Below are 23,650 nucleotides of genomic sequence, written 5' to 3'. Positions count from 1 at the left end.
AGCTTTGCATGAACATATTGCTAAAGTAAAAGGGGAGACAATTTTCCCCAAAAAAACTCATAATCGTAACACCAGCATGCGACGAATCAGCGTGACGTCACTGCCACCCAGAAATGCGGAACCCCACGGCACTGAGTTAACTAGTATGAGTTGTGCCAAACAAACATTAATATCTCAAAAACTATACATCACATCGCTTATATTTTGACATTCTGAGTGAGAGCAGAAGTAGCTCAGAGTTTGATGTAGCTATAATAATGCATGTCGTCTTAAAGTTGTGTGAACTGTCGCAGTTTTTAAAATGTAAACAGGGTCAGCCGGCTAGAGTCAGACGCTCTAGCTCACGCTCCATAGGGTTCCATTGCCGTTGCCACCCAGTGACGTGGTTTGTTTACCAAAATGCTGCTCGGCTGATCCCTCTTATGGAGTACAATGATCTGAACAGACATGTCTTCCCTCCATCTGTACACATTATTTAACTTACAGAATGTTTGCTTCAGCATACATCCTGCTGCATTGCCTGTACATATGTCATCATCATGTGTAAATTTCTGTGAGAAAAATGTCCTAGATATTACCTTATTACAAACCCCAAGACAAAATGATGTTAAGTCAATATTTGAGTGTTTGCACTGCATAACTGTAATGCTTTGAGTCTTGCTGCTCACTTTCTCAGACCATTGTCAGCACCAGTGGCTCCTGCATTACATTACTGGCTTTCCTTGGGATGTTAAGCAGGTCTGGCCTAGGATACTCCTTGGATGGGAGACTGGTGCTGGAAGTGGTGTTGGAGGACCAGTAGGAGGTGCTCTTCCCCTCTGGTCCGAATGGTCTGATGAATAATCTCCCCAATGCCCCAGGGCGGAGACAGGGACTCTGTCCTTTGAGTGAGCACCGTCCTTCGGATGAGACGTTAAACCGAAGTCCTGACTCTCTGTGGTCATTAAAAGATCCCATCGGCACTCTTCGCAAGAGTAGGGGTGTAACCCCGGTGTCCTGGCTAAATTCCCAAACAGGCCTTCCTTCAATCATGGCCACCTAATCATCCCTCAATTGGCACATTCAGTCCCCAACTCTCCACCGTGATAGGCTGATGTGTGGTGAGCGTTCTGGCACAAACTGGCTGCCGTGCATCACCCAGGTGGGTGCTACGCATCGGTGGTGGATGAGCTGAGTTCCCTCCCCTCCCTCCCTTGATATGTGAAGCGCTTTGAGTGTCTAGAAAGGCGCTATATAAATCCAATCAATTATTATTATTATTATTATTATTATTATTATTGTTCACAGTCTGTCATTATCTCATATCGCTGCTGTCATGCAGAAACCTTGTATCTCCAAAAAAGCTATTTTTCACAAGGAAGAAAAAACTTTCACATTTTAATATACAGTGTAAAACCAACCAACCGAGTGAGTTTATAGAGCTGCTGGCCACAGCAAAAAAAGGAACAGACTAGGAACCAGATAATATCAGTGCACTCATCCGAAGATGGAAATGTTATTGTTATTAATGACAAACAGGCGGCACTAGACAGATTGGCTGAACGCCTGCTGTAACCAACACATGAAACCATCTGAAATGAGGATTACAGAGCTGTTTTTTTAATATGTCCTCCTGAGGAGCATGCCCCCGGACTCCAGTAGTCAAATGCAGGAGATTTGTTCAAAAGTAATAAAGAAACCCAAAGTATTAATCATGAGAATGTGAAGCTAAACACATGAGGTGGCGTGAGTTTAGTCCTCTCCGGAGTCTCCACCCTAAACATTTTTGGTAAGAAACGCACAGATTTCTTGTTGCTATAAGATTCCTAGAGGAGACATAGGTTTGCAGTGATATTTGCATCCCTCTAAAATGTCTTACTACAGTGCTATTTCTTAAGTTGAACCAAGCTTAATGTGAATACACGCTGCATCATAAAGTGCAATCCCAGCCAAGCACTTATGTTTGGAATGGCTAAACAGTGTTGGGACCATGGGACCCATTATGGGTCACAGGCTTACATCTGCTGGGTCTCCGTGTGACAAAAGAAGCCATATGTCCACTCCTTATGAGTGTGACAACTCTGAACTCTTGTGGAATATAAATGTGATGCGATTAATTCATGACTTTAGAACAAATTATTCTGGTGCTCAGGCTTCCCAGATGCTCTTTCAGTAAGCCTTGTTGCTGCCTTATGGGATGATGAGTTCTGTGGGAAGTCGGATTTTTCTTTTTTAGTGTTGTATCTTAAGAAAAATTGCCTAGGTGGGTGGGTGGTCTGTCTGTCTGTCTGTCTCTCTGTCTGTCTGTCTGTCTGTCTGTCTGTCTGTCACGTTTTGTGTCACAAAAGTGACGGAAGTGATGTCACTAGGGCAGAAGTGATGTCATCAGTGATGTCACTCGAGCAACTGTGATGTATGAGCGGATGGCGCACAGTTGCACAGTTGCATGATGGCGCACATTTGCATGGGGACACAGTTGCCCAACTGTGAATTGCTCAACTGTGATGTCACTCGTGCAACTGTGATCTTATCCCCTCCTCTCCCTGCTAGGTTGTTTTCAGGTGACGTCACGTCAAGATGGCGACCGTGGCGAGACCATTGACCATTGGCTTGTTTGCAAACCCTGTGATCATGCTGGGGGAAACCAGCAGCAGGCTACATAGGAAAGCACGAGCAAAATCAGACAAGTTGCTGGAAAAATGGCTTCTCTTCATTGTATTTGGATCATATCCTATACGTATGTTTTGCAATCTTCTGGTGATACCTGCAGCGTGGAGTGACATCCAACCCTCTTGCATACTCGCTTTTCTCCATTCTCCATAGTAGCTCTGGGAGAGCTGCCACCCAGCGACATCTACAACGTCATCTGAATCACGTTCAAGTTCAAGGTTCAAAGTCAACTTTATTATCCCGCAAGGGGAAATTCATGTGCTCAAACACGTCTTGATTACGATACATACAGTACTTTACACATACACATGTATACGCACAGACACATATCAGGCAGATATACTTTTACATACTTTTGAACGTGGTTGCAAACAACGTGGTTGCAAACAAGCTATAATTCGAGTGTCACTTTCGTGACTCTCCTCGCTGTCAGGTGAAAAGAAGCGGCTGGCAACTGCGCATGTGTCGGAGGAAGCACGGTGCTAGTCTACGGCTCTCCCCAGATCGACAGAGGGGGTGGAGCAGCGACTGGGGCAGCAGGGGGAAAAATTGGCCAAGTACAATTGGGAAGAAAACAGGGGAAAATCTGAAAAAAAGGAAAAAAACAGAAGCAGCTCCACCTGCTCTGACCTGATGTACTTTTGGTGGAGAGGCGTCGCTGACTAAAATAGCCTCCCAGGAAACCTGTTTGATACAGGTCAGGTCAGTTCCAGCGAATGCAGGCAGTGTTGGGACTTTCAGAATGCAGGCAGTGTTGGGACTTTCAGAATGAGATTTGAGCAGGTGCTTGCGTCATGTGAGACATGATATTTTTAACCAGACAGTGGGTGAGTGGCTGTGGGGATGCCCTTGTCTGTATTACTATACACTCAGCTTGGTCCAAAGTGATGCTTCCTCTTTCCACCACTTTTTAAATTATAATTGTTGATATTGATATGGAGGAGGTACCTTTATTAGCCATTTTTGGCTTCTAACCTCTCCTGCACAATTTTCTAACTTTTAAATGATTACTGTATTTTATGTATTATGTGCAAATAAACATAATAATAAACATAAACCACCAGCACTTCATAACTTCTCAAATAATACAATACACATCCCCACTAGGGTCTTCTGGTCTAACCTTTTACCCACAAGTCACAGTCCACAAGGTGGAATGTATCGTGTAGTAGTGGGGGGACTACCCAGGGGCCCATTGCGGGGAGGGCCCTCGAGAAGCCTGGAATGCGTGACAGACATGGATCAAGAGAGGAAGGCGGGCCACAAAGACTGCTTACTGTATGTAGGGCCCCAAATCAAAATGTTGTACTACACCCCTGTGTATAGGCTACATGCACAACTTTTTTTACTTCCTGAAATTAGTACAGCTTCTTTATTTCCTGTCCTACACTATTGGATGAACTGATGAATCAGGTGTGCCTGATACTTCTTGTGACTGCAGCACACCTGACATTAATCAGTTCATCCGATAGTGATGACAGGAAATAAAGAAGCTGTACTAATTTCAGGAAGTAGTGGAGTTGTGCATGTAGCCCATTACATGCAGACTGAATGCCACTTTCCACACTTCTCTCTATACAGAATTTGTGCATTGGGGAGAGCTGCTTTCTGTCGTGGGACCTTCCATCTGCGGCTCCATCCTGACCACAGTCTGCTCTGCGTGAGTAAGCATAACCCAGTTGCATCACACAGCTATGCATGATTAGATGACCACTGCTGAAGCCATATACATGTACGGCCATAGCCCACCAAGGAAAAGAGAAGCGAGATAGTCTCTGATGGACCACTTCCTCTTCCTGCTCGTTGGAAGTGCTGCTGGTCGAACCGAGACCGTCACGGAGGACGGATGGAACTCGCTTATTGAAAGTTTTGAAAGGACACGAGGAAGCTTTCACATCTTGTTTCATAAGACAAAGCCAATATCACATTAGCTTGACTGTGAAGCCTAATGGTCACGCTCCATTGTCAACCTTTAACGGAAAAAGAAGAAGGGAGAATACGAATACACCGTTTTGTTTGTGCTGGGTTCACTTGGGACAGTGTTGACAGGCCGGGTTCTGATCGCTGGGTTCACTTGGGACAGTATTGACAGGCCTGGTTCTGATCGCTGGGTTCACTTAGGACAGTATTGTCAGGCCTGGTTCTGATCGCTGGGTTCACTTAGGACAGTATTGACAGGCCTGGTTCTGATCGCTGGGTTCACTTAGGACAGTATTGACAGGCCTGGTTCTGATCGGTATAGCATGATGGCACTGTGTGCGACGGACTGGACAATACTTGAAGAATGCATGAGCAGGATAGTTGACACGTTCAGCCAGGGCTAGACTAGGCTGGACACATCTGAATTCCAGCCAGAGACGACTTTTATATTAGCAGGCAATTGAGCAGGCTTTGAGCAGGCTCATAATTCAGGTTCAAAGGTTCATGTTTTAGAAGGTTTATTTTTTGATGGGGAATTCTGGGTAACTGTGCGAGAGTGAACCTTTAGAAAACAACCCTAACAACCCCCCCCCCCTCTCTCTCTCTCGCTCGCACGCATGCACGCACACACACACACACACACACACACACACACACACACACACACACACACACACACACACACACACACACACACACACACACACACACACACACACACACACACACACACACACACACACACACACACACACACACACACACAATTAATCATCATGTCTCTCTCCCCATGCCCCAGACATCATTGTTGTCTTGGAAGCAAACTCATATTTGTTGACAAGAGTGGAAGTTACTAAAGGAATTGATTCATTGAGCAGCTTTTTTGAATTTGATTTAAAGTCAGTAATTTTTACTTTTACTTTTACTTAAGTATGTTTTTGCTGAATTACTATTTACTTATGTATTATTTTCTATATTCTCCAAGTGAAAGAATCTGGCTGGAACTGATCACATCTACAGTTCTTATTTTTAACGGAGAACATTTAAAATGAGCTACATTTTACTTTTACTCAAGTCGTTTTTTAAACCGGCAATTTTACTTCTACCTATGTACAATTTCAGCAAGGTAACAATACTTCTACTTGATACTTTACTACTCTATTCACCTGGTAGGAGAGACATAAATAGATCAGGTGTTTCAGGTGCCTCTGTCCGTTTACAATAACTTATCTTATTATGGGAAGCAGACGAACACACCCTGTGAATGTTTTGGCATGCCTCAGCCTGCCAGGCACTGCCACGTGTGCCACCGGTGTGTGTGTGTGTGTGTGTGTGTGTGTGTGTGTGTGTGTGTGTGTGTGTGTGTGTGTGTGTGTGTGTGTGTGTGTGTGTGTGTGTGTGTGTGTGTGTGTGTGTGTGTGTGTGTGTGTGTGTGTCTGTGTGTGTGTGTGTGTGTGTGTGTGTGTGTGTGTGTGTGTGTGTGTGTGTGTGTGTGTGTGTGTGTGATAGATAGAGAGAGAGAGGGGGAGAGAGAGAGAGTGTGTGGTGGTGGAAATGGACCTGTTGCATCACCAGTTTCAGTCGTTTATTTGTTTGGAACTTAACCTTAATCTAACTTTATGACAGCCAATACTAACATGCAGTTACATAATTACCAAACACACCTGCACCCATACACCCACGTACATGTAAACACTCTCTCTCTCTCTCTCTCTCTCTCTCTCTCTCTCTCTCTCTCTCTCTCTCTCTCTCTCTCTCTCTCTCTCTCTCTTATGCTGTCGCCTCACAGTCAGAAGGTCCTGAGTTCGATTCTCGCCTGGGACACTGGGCGCTGTGGTTGTGTTCCCCCCCATATCTTCAGTGCCTACTGCCCAGGTGGGGTATCTCGTCGTAAGGGCCTTTCTCTCTGTTTGGAGTTTGCATGTTCTCCCCGTGCTCCCCCAGGGGGTTCCTCCGTATATAGCCCCCCCACTAAAAACATGCAGAAGATCAGATCGTCATCGTCATCCGACCAGTGACGACAACATCCGAAGTTAGTCCCCGGGCGCTGTACGAGAAAGCGACCACTGCTCCTGGCCTGCCCCCCGGAGGAAAGGACATGCCTGGATGGGTTAAATGCAGAGGACACTTTTCACCGGCCACCATCAGCATGAGTGTGTTGTGGCCGCATGCATGTATTGTGGTGTTCGTGTGACAATAAAAGACGGGGCTTGTCCCGTTACGAGATAGTTTTTAGATAGTTTTTTTATAGTTTTTTTTATATACATACATAAATCTGAAAGATTCCTATATTTGTCCTATATTTTTGCCTTATAGTCTGCTTTGTTATCCAACATTGACTTTGTCCCAACTTAATCCATATCCCTACTGGGAGCAATGTTGTCTCTCTCCTTTATTCGTAAAGCAGCCCATAAGTCCTATAGGCTGCTGCAATAAGAAACGTTATAATGTTAAAATAACAAGAATAAAGCAGCATATTTTATACTTTCAGTCTGTGGCTGAATGTTCTTTGGCATATTTCGGGACGTACAGCATTTACTGTAGGTGCAGCCAGGCCTATGAGGGAGTGACAACACAGCTGTGGTTATCACAGATCCTGCATCAAGGCCAAATGCTGCATATTGTGAAAGTGAAGACTTTGATTGTAGCAGAGGGATTCCCCCTCCTGTTCTCCCTCAGCGCCCTCTGCTGTTGACAATTACAGGGGAAGGCCCTGGGGCCAGGCCAGACTGAAAAGGGAAAACACGTTGAACCTTGGGATTACCAGGTCAAAACAACCACCATTCAGGACAGCCTGCTTGAACGTGCATGCCAACAGAATACTTTAAGACTGTACAGTAGTCAGTCAAGTCATTTCCATTCACTTCAAAGTGCTCTTCAATATTAACATGTCATTCTATATAAGGACAGTCCCCCAGCAATGTCATGTGTCACAATGTTACAGTAAACGCCATGTCATCTCACAGTATATGCGCCTAAGATCCAACAGGTGTTAAGACTGTAGCTATCATAGAATAGAATGGGTATGATATAGCTGTCATTTCTGTCATTGCTTACAATTGTTCGTCTGTTGGTTTCTCTTTCTTTTTTTTTTCATGTGTCTATTCTAAGACATTCCTTATTTATTTATCTATCTATCTATTTCCTGCTGAAGCTCTGGTGTAATTGTTTACTATCTCTGTTTGCTATTTTTGAAATGAACAAATAGATTGATAAAAAAAAAGAGAGTAGGCTACTGTACATCATTCAGGACACAGCAATTATTTGCCTGAAGCCTTATTGTCCAGCTGTATGTTCACATCTAACATTATTACACAAAGTACAAACGTTTTCACTACAAAGAGACGTTTCTACACGGTTAACATCTTACACTTACTCATTCTTCTGTCTGCTAAAAATGAGTTGTGCCGGATATTGAATGTTGAATGAATTGTCTATTTATACACATCAGGGGAAAGGGGAGTGAAGAAGTTGGTATGGGAAGTATGTGGTTGTGTGCTATCTGAAATCACTCACACTCACTCACTCTCTCTCTCTCTCTCTTTCTCTCTCACACACACACACACACACACACACACACACACACACACACACACACACACACACACACACACACACAGGAAATTGGTGTCATGTTACAGAAGACAAAGTTAATAAGAGCACAGCATGTACGACTCACACCTAAGAAAACAAGCCTTATTGAAGTTCTGATGTTGCCACTTAAGACTCTGTCATGCGTGTCTTAAATCAACAAAGTGTGTACTGGTCACACGCTGGCACTATACAGTGGGATTTTAATTAGAAATAGCAGGGTGGTTGATTATGAGAAAAGTGTCACCTTGGGGAAAGAGATGTTAAAACATAGCTGTCGAGACACCCCTCCCCCCAACACACACACACACACACACACACACACACACACACACACACACACACACACACACACACACACACACACACACACACACACACACACACACACACACACACACACACACACACACACACACACACACACACACACACACACACACACACACACACTCTCACACAAACAGAAAAAGGTGACTTGAACGTGGTTGTCTGCAGGGGGTAGTTACCACTTTTGACCGCCAGATGCCGCAAGAGGTCAATTTTTCTTAGAGACGGACAACCTTGACGCTCCATGCAGAGCTATAACTCATTGTCAGAGTTTACTGGTAAACGGACTTCTTCACGGACATAAAGTAGGCTATTCCTACGATATTTATTTCGTTAATAGAAGCAGAGAAAACAACGATTTGTGCTCACTTTAGCCGGCGAAAAGGCAAGGACTACAGGATGACCAACAGCAGCAAATTGCACTGTCCAGTCAAATGTGGTGCTGAAATGAACTGTAGCGGCCGTCTATGCGTCCCTTACTTAAGCTATACGATGACTGCGTAATATGTTTCACCGCGGTCTGCATGAAAGTGAAAATATGTGATATTATCAATAGAGAAAGCGTTTTCCATTGGAATGACAAAACATGGTCCTGGCTGGAGGAAATGCCGACAATCTGCACCTGCAGTGCACTCATTTGAAGGGTCATTAAGCACGGCTGTGATATGCTCTTCGGGTCTCTCACATGTCATAAACATTATGTTTACTTTTAAATTGATCGTGTCTCTATGCGAAGTTTTATAATTGCCAATTATTCTGCTCCGAGACACGCTTGCCATTTATTTTCCTCTGTAAAAAGCTGTAGCCTGGATACAGGAGAGAGCGTCCTTGGTATTTGTGATTGTAAAGAGCTAGAGGAGAAGGATAGAGGAGGAGGGGGGGACTGCTGATAATTTGAAGACTTGCCAGGGGTACATTGTCAAATTCAAAAGGCATTTCAAAGAACCAAACCATTCACTTTTTCTTTCTCTCTTCTATTTTTTCTTCTTTCTCTGTCTTCCCCCTCTCTCTTTCTTTCTTTTCGCACGGTTTGCGGCCGTTTGAATTGACCAATGGGCCTTCAACTTAGAGACATTGGAATGTAAATGAGGCCAGCGCGTGCTCCCGGCGCAGTGAAAGCTCGGGATTGTTTATTGAGCTCCCGGAGCCACGCGCCTGGCCCGGGGGAGCCGAACAGCGAGCACAGCGGGGGCGGGGCCTCGCCACGAAGCGTGCGTCTCCAAAAAGGGGGTGGGTGGGGTGTATGTGTATGTGTGTGTGGCGGGGGCGCGTGTTGAAAAAGAGGAGTGCTGCCAAAGTTTGGGTCAGATCGGCTCGTGGAGTACAAGCAGGCGCAGTCAAGAGAGACTTGGACTCCCCACGCGAAAGACACGAGAGCTGTGCACTGCCAACCCCCTCCTCTGCGCGTCTGAGTCGGCCTCCTCTCCTCCTCTGACTCGGCCCCTGTATCCACCCACTGCTTACTTCAGCCGCCGAGATGGAAACCGCAACCATCACCACCACGCAGAGCGCATGCCCCTTTGGACTTACCGAGAGACACGCCACCATCACCCTGCACGCCCCGGCCCAGGACTGCGCGCTAGTCCCCGCCGCCGTGCACCCCTCCAACTCCAGCAGCGCTGCCGCCACCGGCTACCAGAGCAGCAAGAGCAAGGTGCTGAAGAGACAGCGCTCCAGCTCGCCGGAGCTGCTGCGCTGCAAGCGGCGTCTGAGCTTCAACGGCCTCGGCTACTCCATCCCGCAGCAGCAGCCCGTGGCCGTGGCGCGGCGGAACGAGCGAGAGAGGAACCGGGTCAAACAGGTCAACATGGGCTTCCAGACGCTGCGTCAGCACGTGCCCAACGGCGCCGCCAACAAGAAGATGAGCAAAGTGGAGACGCTGAGGTCGGCGGTGGAGTACATCAGGGCCCTGCAGCAGCTCCTGGACGAGCATGACGCGGTGTCGGCTGCTTTCCAGTGCGGGCTGCCCTCCCCGACTCTCTCCAACAGCTACTCCGCAGACCCGGAGTCGCCCCACTCCACCTACTCGTCGGACGAGGGCGGCTACGAGCCTCTAAGCTCCGAGGAACAGGAGCTGTTAGACTTTACCACCTGGTTCGACAGGTACTGAAGCTGACATCAAAGCTACCGTGCGTAAAAGCCGTGCGTAAAAGAGACCGATGTCTTTCAGAAAAATGCTGACAAAGCAAGACATATGCGCTCTCTGTGATTGGAAGCGATCTGTTGCCTCCTTCCCTCCCTTATGGGCTGCTATTGTACGAAGCAAAGCAAGAGAGAGAGAGCGAGAGAGAGAGCTAGACGGAGAGAGAGAGAGAGCGAGACAGAGACAGAGAGAGAGAGAGAGAGAGAGAGAGAACCTCTTGTTGCATAGAACATGAACAGTCGCCCTGAAGCCCCTGCTTGAAGAAGGGACTTGGACACACTGTCAAGTTGACACTGGAAGTAAAGAACTGTTGATCTTCTGTTTGAATAAGTGCAATTAATATGTGACACAGCAGAGCCCGAGCTGCAGTGTCATGATTGGGGACTTGTTTGAGGACTGTCTTGTCAGAGCAGGACTGCCTTCCTCAGCTGCCACCTCCCGTTGGAAGGTCTAACAGCAAAGATGATGATTTGAACTTTTTCTGATGTAATTTTTTTATATAACGAAATTGTATTATACAACGAATTGTTTCATATGAAGACATATTTTTGTACATTGAGTCAAACAAAAAGACAAAATGTTCTTGAACAACAGTCACTGCCACTTTCCTGACAGTGATAGAGAGCCAGCTGTCAAAGAGACAGTGAGTGTATGTGTTGTGTGACTGGACAGCAATATCAAGGCTATAGGCTACTGTACTACCTGTGACAGATTGAAGGTGTTTTTATGGGTGGTAAGGAGACCTTTATCAATGTATGCACTTGTTCTCCATTTCCCCGTAGCCTAAAATGTAAATATTCGATTTTAACAGATATATTTTGTGTAAAACAAGTTTTATAAATAAAGATGAATCTATTTATATTACGTGCTTTTGCAGTGGTTTGGTTCTTTATCGATTCCTTCCCTCCTGCAGTTGATGTTGCAGACATTCATGCTCAGATGTGTGTGTGTGTGTGTGTGTGTGTGTGTGTGTGTGTGTGTGTGTGTGTGTGTGTGTGTGTGTGTGTGTGTGTGTGTGTGTGTGTGTGTGTGTGTGTGTGTGCGTGTGTGTGTGTGTGTGTGTGTGTGTTTGTGTGTGTGTGTGTGTGTGTGTGTGTGTGTGTGTGTGTTGGGGGGGATTATTGAGCAAACTAGGGAGCCTCTCTTCATCTATTCAAATCGCTGGTATGACCTTTTGCCGACTTGGTTGGGCACACGGGGGAAAATTGCGCAGCTGGGTGAGCACTCAATAACCATTATAGACGTGCACCTTCTACAGCGCTTTGTCTGCATTCAGGACGGGGAGATTAATATTACGCTTCATGCATTGCATTGTTTCTTTTGCATGCTCTCTCTTTAGCCCAGAGAGCCTGGAGCGGAGGGAGGGGGGGGGGGGGGGGGGGTGCAATTCAGTCCTCTCAAAGGGTAGTCACTTTGAAATACGGCCTGGGGAAAGTCAGCAAGACAATGCCAATGGGTCAGAAGTCTTATTGCCCGATTGAGATCAATCTAAATAAAACCTGGGGTTGTAGACTACTTGTATCCCCGACTGTGTTTTTCAGGATGCACACAGCCCAATCAAACAGCCCATCTCCTGCGAAATGGGGAGCACAACACCCCATTGTGCGTGCCATTGTGTGCGCCTTTGCGCCTCATTATGCGCATTATTATGGGAGATCTTCTATTGTAAATAAACACTGATGCCAAATGCAGCGAGGCAGAAAGAGAAATGACGAGTTTAATTTCACTGGGTGCTCTCTGCGGGAGGGGAAAATCAGAAATAGAAGAGGTTGATCCAGACAAGTCTTATGTGTAAGCCCTGTGTGTTGAAGATAAGACATTACAACTAAAAGACATGACAACAGTGTACACTGAACCAAAAATGATAGGCTAAAGATGTGAGTATTATACAGGGAGTGTATAACCACGTGATATATGGATAACTCGCTCCTGGACAGTTTCTTACATTCTTACAATTGTACCAACAAGTAGCCTAACATGGAGCAAAGTGCATGGAATATATTTGCTGTACCTGAAAATGTGTGTGTGTGTGTGTGTGTGTGTGTGTGTGTGTGTGTGTGTGTGTGTGTGTGTGTGTGTGTGTGTGTGTGTGTGTGTGTGTGTGTGTGTGTGTGTGTGTGTGTGTGTGCGTGCGTGCGTGCGTGCGTGCGTGTGTGTGTGGTGTGGTGTGGTGTGTGTGTGTGTGTGTGTGTGTGTGTCTCTCTCTCTCTCTCTCTCTCTCTCGCACGCACACACACACACACACACACACACACACACACACACACACACACACACACACACACACACACACACACACACACACACACACACACACACACACACACACACACACACACTGCAGCCTGCAGGTGTAAGCCACGTGCCTGCACTCAGTGACAAAGGCTCCTGCGCTCCCATTGGCTAACGGCTCGCGTATATGAGCGCTGTCGGTATGGCAGGGACAAAATCAAACAAGTGATAAATGACATTAATTATCTTTGCTTTATATAACCTCCTACTCAAAAAGACAAACCAGTGTTGGAGAGAACTACCCCGCTGGCCCATTATTACACGCGTGAAATGCCATTTCTAATGTCCTTCAGTGTCAGGCAGAGGCCAGGGCGCGGGTGAAAGTAAGCGCTTGTCTCTTGTCCTCCTAAGATGGATATGCAATCTTCTCCTGGGCCATTAAGATATAGGGAGAGGACAAGGGACTAAATAGATTTATTCATGTCATTTTGGCTGTGGGCAATTTTCACTTTGACAAATACGACGATGTTCATTTTGGGGCAATCAAATGCTGACTAATCAATCAAAGGCAGCCCATTCATGCATGAGCAGCATCTTCATAGTAAAGCCGCGATGCGTGCGTAAACTATTGAAACCCCGGCTGCACACGCACCAGGAACATAATATGGGGCTAAATTGGCCAGGATAATGACACCGGTGGGGGTTCAACTGTTGCCCTGAATGCAGACTTTAGACTGGTCATTTAGCATGAAAAGGGGATCAGCGTAGTTTATATGGATTGCATTTTTTTTACAAGGAGTATTGTTGAACTAGTTCAACAGTCTTGTTGCTTATATACATTTTTTGTTTTGACCCCGCCGGCAATAACGTTATCTGTGTTTATGTCGTGCAATAGCCTACGAGTCATTTTTGGAAGGAGAGAATATGATGACAGTTATAACAGCACTGCATGCCTGGCTTGAAGATTGACTGAAGTGGCTTAAGTGCTGTATCAAGTTCTTTACACAATGATTTCTACAAATTTGTTCTCCCATAACTGTTGCATAACATGTCACTCTTCCTTACCAGTCAAGTTCAATATGCTTATAGCGTCTCATTCAGTCTCTCATTTTAATTTGATTTGAGTTATTTAGAGACAGATTATAGGCTACACAACATTTCAGTTCAGTTTCAGTTTCAGTTTATTTAAAGAAAGGACAGTACACATTAATCAACATTACTGTAAATGCGCCAGTTTTAGCCAACTGGCTAATTCGCAACTGTAGTCCTTTTGGCAAGATGTTATAAAACCATACACCTAAAACAGAAGCATTAAAAGTAAAACACAATATTTACAACACAATCCAAAATAATAGTAAAAACAATAATACAATACACAATTAACTGATTACAAGTGGTCACATGTTTGATTTGTTAATAGCCAGGTCTTGAGTTTTTTTGTAAAGGTGTGGTAGGTAGCACAGTATCTTATATCAGTTGGTATGATGTTCCAAAACTGAGTGGCTCTGACTGAAAAACAGGATTGACTGAAGGAGCTGGACCTAAACGGCACAGTACAGTCCCCCCTCTGGGAAGATCTTGTGGACCTATTATGAGATGTTTTTTGTTTGACAAAAGTACTGAGATTTAACATTTGTCAATGTGATAGATGCAATTCGGGTATAGCATAATAAATTCATGGTCTGTGCTAAGATGAAAAAGATCATACAGTCATGGGAACAATTGATACAAAATATGTTTAAAATAGTTGGTAACACAAAAAATGGGTAGTTATTGAGGAACTAGTCAGGAACTAACCATTAGTTCATGAATAGTTAATGATTAGTTCCTGAATAGTTAATAGGTAGTTCCTTAATGGTAGTTACTTAGGAACTGACCATTAGTTACCATGTTAACGAACCAGTAAGTAATGATTACTTCCTTAAAAAAAATTTTTTTTTCTTTTTTCTTTCGCTAGTTCATGAGTAGTTAATGGGTAGTTCCTTAATTACCCTTAATGGTAGTTCCTTAAAGATCCTTAATGGTAGTTACTTAAGAACTGACCATTAGTTACCATGTTAACGAACCAGTAAGTAATGATTACTTCCTTAAAAAAAAAATCTTTTTTTTTTCTTTCGCTAGTTCATGAGTAGTTAATGGGTAGTTCCTTAATTACCCTTAATGGTAGTTCCTTAAAGATCCTTAATGGTAGTTACTTAAGAACTGACCATTAGTTACCATGTTAACGAACCAGTAAGTAATGATTACTTCCTTAATTTTTTCCCGCTAGTTCATGAGTAGTTAATGGGTAGTTACTTAAGAACAGACTATTAGTTACCATAGTTGTTACTAGGGAATTAATCATTAGTTCATGATTACTTTACCATTAGTTACCATGTCTGTGCCCCCTCAATAAAGCAGGGCTACATACATAGTTGTTACTAGGGAGTTCATCATTAATTCATGATTACTTCATCATTACTTACCATATTGTGCCCCCTCAAGTAAAGCAGGGCTACATACTTAGTTGTTACTAGGAAATGCATCATTACTTCATGATTATCTTACCATTAGTTACCATCATCCTACCCTATAACAAATAGATAGCTCATTTGGTAGAGACTAATAATCTTGGGTTCTTGGGGCCAAGGGTTCAAACCTCACCTGGAACAACTCTTGTATTTATTTGTTATAGGTAGGGTGATGGTAACTAATGGTAAGATAATCATGAAGTAATGATGCATTCCCTAGTAACAACTAAGTATGAAGCCCTGCTTTACTTGAGGGGGCACAAACATGGTAACTAATCATGAACTAATGATGAATTCCCTAGTAACAACTAAGTATGATGGCCTGCTTTACTTGAGGGGGCACAAACATGGTAACTAATGGTAAAGTAATCATGAATTAATGATGAACTCCCTAGTAACAACTAAGTATGATGGTCTGCTTTACTTGAGGGGGCACAAATATGGTAACTAATGGTGAAGTAATCATTAACTAATGATTAATTCCCTAGTAACAACTATGGTAACTAATAAATGGCCTGGTAAATGGCCTGCATTTATATAGGGCTTTTATCCAAAGCACCATCGGGAGCAAGGAGGGTTAGATGTCTTGCCCAAGGACACAGCGACGGCAGCTGGGAGGGAGCGGGGATCGAACCGCCAACCCTTGCGTCATTGGCCGACCCGCTCTACCTCCTGTGCTAAAGCCGCCCCAATAATAGTTTGTTCTTAAGTAACTACCCATTAACTACTCATGAACTAGCAGGAAAAAATTAAGGAAGTAATCATTACTTACTGGTTCATTAACATGGTAACTAATGGTCAGTTCTTAAGTAACTACCATCAAGGATCTTTAAGGAACTACCCATTAACTACTCATGAACTAGCGAAAGATTTTTTTTTTTTTAAAGGAAGTAATCATTACTTACTGGTTCGTTAACATGGTAACTAATGGTCAGTTCTTAAGTAACTACCATTAAGGAACTACCTATTAACTATTCATGAACTAATCATGAACTAATGGTTCGTTCCTGACTCGTTCCTTAGTAATTACCCAATTTCTGTGTTACAGTATTGTAAAGTGTTACCAAATAGTTAAAAGCAGTAAAAACTCATATTTGGTTAAAAGGCACTAAAAGGGTTAAAATGCTTGCGAACAATTGATAAAGTAGCCTATGTTCAGAATAATTAATAGCAACTCATTATTTTGATATAGCAGAATAACACAAAGCATTTGTTTTATATTGATTTCAGTTATGTTGTGGGCATTTTCATGTGTGTTTCATGTTTCATCGTTGTATTTGTAGTTATGTTTAGTCAATGGAGAACCGCATACATTTTCTGTTTTACTATGCTCAGAATTCGTAAATTTCACAAACAGTGGTAATTACTGGAGGGTACCAGCAGGCGGCGCCTAGGCGCATGGAGGGATATTTTTAGACAAAATACACATTTTTGATCTAGGAAAGCAACGTCATTCTCTTCTTTCCACACATATCGCCCTTCTACAGGTAATGTTACCTCATGGTAACGTTTGATATTGTCTTGTATGTTTTGTGAATGTATGTATGCCCTTGGGAAACTGTTTGTAGTGTGACACGTTCGTGCATTGTTAAGGAATGCAGTTAATTACCTGACGGGGAGCGAAGCTAATGTGGCTAAGCTAACGTTAGCCACCGGCAGCTCTGGTGCATGTTTAGAACCGTGTGCAAAGCTAACTAGCATCTCATGTGGTCTTTTAACAGTAGTTCCTTGTGGCCATGTACACGTTAGTTACTGGTGTTTTGTTGAATAAGTGTAGTTACTGGTGTTTTATTGTATGAGTGAATTTATGTTAAGTTACTGGTTTACCTGTATACATTCCAATAGTAGGCTAATATTGTATTATGGTCTATTGATGTAGCTACAGTAGCCTACAGTATATTTTATATTTTGTTTTATTGTTTTCAGTAACTTAGTAATAAGATCCACTGTGACATTTGTATGTGCAGTATGTATGGTTTTGCGACTTAAAGACAAAATACACATTGATCTAGGAAGCAGCGTCATTCTCTTCTTTCCACACATATCGCCCTTTTACAGGGCTTTACATCAACGTCTGATGACATGTAGGCTATCCCAGCATTAAGCATTTGTAGCCTCGACTAATTTGCAATGCCCCTCCCTATAGATGTTATTACACCTGTTAAAAGCAAAGTAGGAGTAAAAGGCAGAAAAATATAGCCTACAGTAAACATAGACAAGGATATCATAAAATCATAAAAATCGGTCGGTCAGTCAGTCATTCAACCATGGAGCGACACAAACAATCATACACAAAGGATGCAAACATTGTATAGAATAGAATAGATCATAACCCACAAACTCTCTCTCTCTCTCTCTCTCTCTCTCTCGCTTCATAGTCTATCTACTTTATTTGGCAGTGTGGTGCAGGGAAGGAGTTTCATAGCCTATTTTATTTCATATGAACAGCCAATGTATTTCATATAAAAACTGAACACGGCTGATGAAGGAGATGCTATTGTTGACATCAGTCTCAGCATCTGGAGGATGTGAGTTCAGGGCTCAGATGTGTATCAGCAAGCTTCTCAGCCAATCACAGCCCAGAGTTGCTTCTGTGTGCTGAGCAACAGGTGCATTAGGCTCTGCAGGTACGAGCCAGAGTAATAAGTCAGCCACTGGGCTTGTAAAATGGGGAAAGGGACTTTGTATTGGCACGCATTTCCTCAGACAGGCCCACCTGCCTTTCCAGTCCAAAAATCCCCTTTGCTGCAACATAATGGAGCCATTTGACAAGTTTTTCACTTCTAAAAACCACACAAACAATGCAATGCAACAATTAATATCTAATATATTATGTATTAATACATTCAATTCTCTGACTCAGCAATCAGAAATGTATTTTTGTAATTATTAAATAAATAAATAAATAAATAAATAAATAAATATATATATATATATATATATATATATATATATATATATATATATATATATAATTATAATATATATATATATATACCATATATATATATATATATATATTTTTTTTTTAATATATATATATATATATATATATATATATATATATATATATATATATATATAAAATTGTAACTTACGCTCTGAGATTCAATGTGAATGAACCATGCAGGAGTGATAAATAGATGGCATCACACAGATGGATAGAGATAACGGCAAAGCGAGGATAGGTAGGGCAGTGATGTCGATAAATGAAGAGATGGTGGCCAACCTTGGCCAATGCTTACAGAGGTGTTAATGTTTAAGCAGAGGTGCAGACACCTCTATATTTCACATACAGGGAAAACAAATGTTCAACTGATTTGAAGCGCACATAAGGTTTATACACATGCAACCGCACGTCCGCATGCCGGCTTGTACACATAAACGCACACTTCCTAGATATGTCCATATTATCCAGACAGAAAGCCCAGAGAGAACGTGGGCCAGTCTGTTGTGAAGGTCAGTGAACAGAGAAGGGTATAGTTTGTGGCCTTCCTCCTGGTCCAGAAGCAACACTGTTGTCCTCTTTCCTATTGATAAGGCCGTGGCTATAATGAAGCACTATTACTTTGACCAGATACTGTGCTTTTATCCTTATGAGAGCAGCTGCTCTGTCCTGTGAGCACAGTAGGAGAAGTCAACCAATACCGATGCAAAATCTAGCATGCGGAATATCTGCTGTGATTATGAAAATACTCCTATTAACTTACTTTAGGTGTGATCTAATTGGAGCATTGTTTATAGTTGACACAGTTCCCAGTTTCTTGCCCTTTCATTCACACTTCATTCTTAAGCAATTCGGTTCCTGGAGTTCTTCCAAAAGGCCCGTTCGTTCACGATGGGTTTCCCTCGCATTACATCTTTCTAGGCCTTTTGCTCCCCACACCTGCATCTGGTGGAGAAGTTCCACAGTCGGAGTCAGTGGCCCACTTTACTCAATGCACTGAGCCATATTGTTCATCGTGTGTTGAAGGAATTAGATACCTGGATCGTTTAAACAAAGCACACACAATGTCTTTCTCTGTGCCAAATGGGGCCCATCAGATTTCATTTGATCTTTTCTCCCTCTTGCAAGCAAATGTCATGAGGCCACTCCCCCCCCCCCCCCCCCAGAGCAAAAGCCTTAAAAAGGCGTTCTCCGCTCACAGCCGCCAAAGTTGCCCTTACTCTCTGACAGAAAAAGTCATGTGACTCGTGTTTTTCTTCTGTCTTTCTAAAAAAGAGAAAATCTTTCCCTTTTCAAATGACAGTAAAAAGTTTGAATGCGTGCAGCTCAGCACTTTTAAACTGACACTTCAGTATGTGTGTGTGTGAATAGGCCCTAAACTTCAGACGACCCAGCAGAGGAGGAACCAAGCTCAGGGCTGGAGGGGTGGAGGAGGTGGGGATGTGTGTTGGGGTGGAGGTGGCGGCGGGTGGGGAGGGGGGGGGGGGGGGGGGGAGGGAAGGGTAGTGGGGTGCAGTGATTTGCATGGGCCATTGTGCTGCACAAGTTTGGGTGCTTTTTTTTTGGGCCTGGGCCCTTTTGGCCATTTACTTGCACTCTGGCTGGCTGTGGCGGGCTGTGAATAGTCTCTGCTCCGGGGAAACACAAAGGCGCTTTTGTGCCGCGGCCGCACCATATTCATCATGTAATGCCTGTAAGACAAATCTGATTGGACGTCTCTGTCACTTTGATGTGGGTCCAGGGTGCGAGTGGCCCTGAGATTGCTAACTTCACTCTCTATTGCCTATTCTGCAGCATTGATATGGGGGGGGTGGGGGGCAAGGGGGGAGTGGGGGGAGAGGGAGAGCTGGCAGGGGGTATAGTCCTCATTATTTGCAGCAGCAAATTCATAGTAAATTTCCCCATTCTACAAAACCGGGTCGAGATGATTGACACTGCTTTGCGCCGGGCTGAACAAAAGCCCTGATTTGAGCAGAATACCAAATGAATGGGGCGAGCGTGGACTCAATTCAAACAATTTTAATCTCTCCCTGTCCTCCTCCCTTATTCCTCCTCTCCTCCTCTCTCCCCCTCTCCCTCACACTTACCCTCTTTTTTTCAATCCCGCAACTCTCCTGCCTCTTTTGTCCGGAGCATTCTCATTTTACAGGCTCATTCTACTCCAACGGATGTGCTAATTGTGCCGGGTTCAACTGGATGCTGGTGGACTCCTGTGACACTGAGCTTATTCTCGCCTAATGACTGTAATGATGGTCCAGAGAGGCTGCAGCCTAAAGTGGATGGCTTGCGTAGGGTTGGAGAGGGAGATGTGTGTGTGTTTTCTTCTGGGTGTGGGGTGGGATGGCTGGCATTGGCTGATGCCAGGGTTTGGGGTTTTGGAAGGAGGAGGGTCACAGGGGGGCGAGTGCTTGGGCTGGGCTGAAGGAAGGAGAGTGATGGACAGTGATGGAGCTGTATACAGAAAGAGGCTTCCTGGGACTAGATGGATTTTCGGACTGGGCTTGACCGGTCTGATGGGCTGAGGCTGTGGCTGGTAGGGGAGATGAGGGGTAGAGATGGGTGTTATGGTGGGACTGGGATTGACCAGTCTGATGGGCTGAGGCTGTGGCTGGTAGGGGAGATGAGGGGTAGAGATGGGTGTTATGGTGGGACTGGGCTTGACCAGTCTGATGGGCTGAGGCTGTGGCTGGTAGGGGAGATGAGGGGTAGAGATGGGTGTTATGGTGGGACTGGGCTTGACCAGTCTGATGGGCTGAGGCTGTGGCTGGTAGGGAAGATGAGGGGTAGAGATGGGTGTTATGGTGGGACTGGGCTTGACCAGTCTGATGGGCTGAGGCTGTGGCTGGTAGGGGAGATGAGGGGTAGAGATGGGTGTTACTGTATGGTGGGACTGGGAGGAGAGAAGAAGGCAGGATCAGGGTACAGGAGAGGAGGGTAGTCTATATGACAGTGCTTTTCAAGCTTTTTCCATGCCAAGGAACGTGACAATCAAGCATTTTGGTTTTCTTTTTGCGCCTCTCTCTCTTCCATCGCTCTGGCAGGAGCCTGGTGTTGGGGTCATTAGGCTGATTGGTGGTAGGGGGGTTAACTCACCCGTTTATACAGTTTATGACTGCAAAAATTCCAATGACCCAACTTCTCACTTGATTTATTACCTCAGTAAATTATCGTCCCAATTAGAGTAAAATAGACGATAAAGTGGACTATGTTTTGGAGTGTGATTGACAGGTCGCCTGTCCAGCTCACCAATCATGGACCAATAGCTCTTCTCATCCAAATATGGTCACTTCTGGCTCCAATAAAACCAAGATGGCGACGGTCACAATGCAAAACTCGAGGCTTCAAATCAGGAGTCCAGAAACTAGTGGGTGAAATCACGGTGGCTGCGCCCATGTTTTGGTACAGCATATGGACACACCTCCTGTCTACAGCATATGGACAGTACTAACATTACCTTTACACACCTCCTGTCAACTCATCAGGAACCACCGTACAATCCTATTGTATTGTTCTTAAAATCATTACATTTCATTACATTACGTTACATTACGTCATTTGGCAGACACTTTTATCCAAAGCGACTTACAATATCACATTTTGTCAACAGTAGAGAAATCAACTATGCAACACAATCTAAGACAGCTACAACGTTTTGAAGGAATAGAGTAGCACTTGTAGAAAGTAGTTTGAGAAGGAATAAGTAACATTATTTGGATTTCTTTTGGAGAAGAGAGAGATGTTAGTTCAAGAAGGGCCCAGGTGGAGCCGAAAGATGGGCAGTGATTCTGACCGAAGTGGGGAGCTCGTTCCACCATTGTGGGGCCAGGGACAAGAAGAGTCGCGATCGGGATGAGCGACTTTTGAGCCCACGTACCAGAGGAGGGGTAAGGCGTCCCGCACTGGTGGAGGAGCGGAGGGAGCGGTGAGAGGTTTGGAACCTGACCATAGATTGTAGGTACAGAGGAGCTGTCTGGTGTACTGCCCTGTAGGCCAGTACCAGACAGTGTCTGGAATTTGATGCGTGCCGAGATGGGAAGCCAGTGAAGGTCACGGAAGAGGGGAGTGACATGAGATAATTTAGCTTGGCTGAACACCAGACGGGCTGCAGCATTCTGGATGAGTTGTAGCTGATCAAATAGGGGTCCATGGTCTAATTATTATCTGCGCCAGGAGATCATGTGTTCGGTTGTGTGTGTTCGGTCATGTGTGTGTGTGTGTGTGTGTGTGTGTGTGTGTGTGTGTGTGTGTGTGTTTGTGTGTGTGTGTGTGTGTGTTATCTGCCTGACTCCTAGACCCTGGTTTGGCCATGGTTGGGCATAGCGGTGCGGGGCGAAGATCGGCACTGAGTGCACTTTTCTAGTTTGTGTCAGTTTAGGAGTCCTTGATGTGAAAACGTTTGAGAACCACAGGCCTAGCACAAATATGCCTCCCCTGTCTTACCCAGCAAAACCCCTTTTGAACGCGTGCAGCTCAGCTCACCACACTTTGAGTCTCTTTGGCTCTCCCTCCAGTCCCGGGGTCCTCGCAGGTTGGAGCTTGCCCCTGGAGAAGCTGTTGACAGTGACACAGCACGGCTTCATCAGCCTCTGACACGCATCGCCCTTAGCTTTACATCACATGCTTCTTTCTTCCATTGTTATAATGTAGACAGACATGAAGACAGTCAGCTCTTTTCTTTGATACTGTAGGTCTTGTGAATATCTCTGCATGACTCAAAAGCACTGGCTTCTTTATGTTATCAAAGCTACTCTGCTTCTGCTCATGAACGTTTTCTGTGTGTAAGGAAACATGAAAGCACACGCAGGATTAGGATAAATAAAAAGAAATAGGTGGTTCAAGTTGGTTCAGTTTCGTCTGATCTATCCTGTTGCCGAGCCTATTTGTTTGGCACATTGTGTGCATATACCCATCTGTAAATATATTTATTTCCAATCTTTCTCTCAATTTCCCTGCTTTCTCTCTCTCTCTCTCTCTCCCTCACACACACACACACACACACACACACACACACACACACACACACACACAAATCCATAGTCCCAGCCAGGTCTCCCTGCACCCCACAGCGATGGCCTGGCCTATAGAGCGCTGCCCCCCCCCCCCCTCCCCAAAACAAGGTAAAGGGAGGATTAGTGAGCAGCGTTTAGGGGCTCCTTTCAGCCCCCCCATTTCATTCCATTAGCTTGTGACCTCTCCAGTTAATTATTTTGATCTGGCCAAAGGCTCGGCCTGCTTTTAATGATCCTGACTGACTCACCGCCCCCGTCGCCACGCACAATACTTAACACACCCATTGAGGGCGAGAAGGAATAGGGCGAGTGAAAGGGA

At 44.5% G+C, this 23,650-nt stretch overlaps 1 protein-coding gene across 1 annotated transcript; it reads left to right on the top strand.

The window, feature by feature from the left end:
* Positions 1-9,967: 9,967 nt before the first annotated feature.
* ascl1b (achaete-scute family bHLH transcription factor 1b) lies at positions 9,968-10,644 on the top strand (the record flags this gene model as incomplete). The annotated part of the gene is made up of 1 exon (XM_083655079.1): positions 9,968-10,644. The coding sequence occupies one exon, from the start codon at positions 9,968-9,970 to the stop codon at positions 10,598-10,600; it is 633 nt and encodes a 210-aa protein (XP_083511205.1). The 3' UTR covers positions 10,601-10,644.
* Between the last annotated feature and the right edge of the window lie 13,006 nt (positions 10,645-23,650).

This window comes from Poromitra crassiceps (assembly GCF_964638095.1).
Source record: "Poromitra crassiceps genome assembly, chromosome: 18".
In the NCBI taxonomy this organism is placed as follows: Eukaryota; Metazoa; Chordata; class Actinopteri; order Beryciformes; family Melamphaidae; genus Poromitra; species Poromitra crassiceps.
Note: the sequence above shows the minus strand (reverse complement) of the source record. Positions and strands in the feature narration are given on the sequence as shown.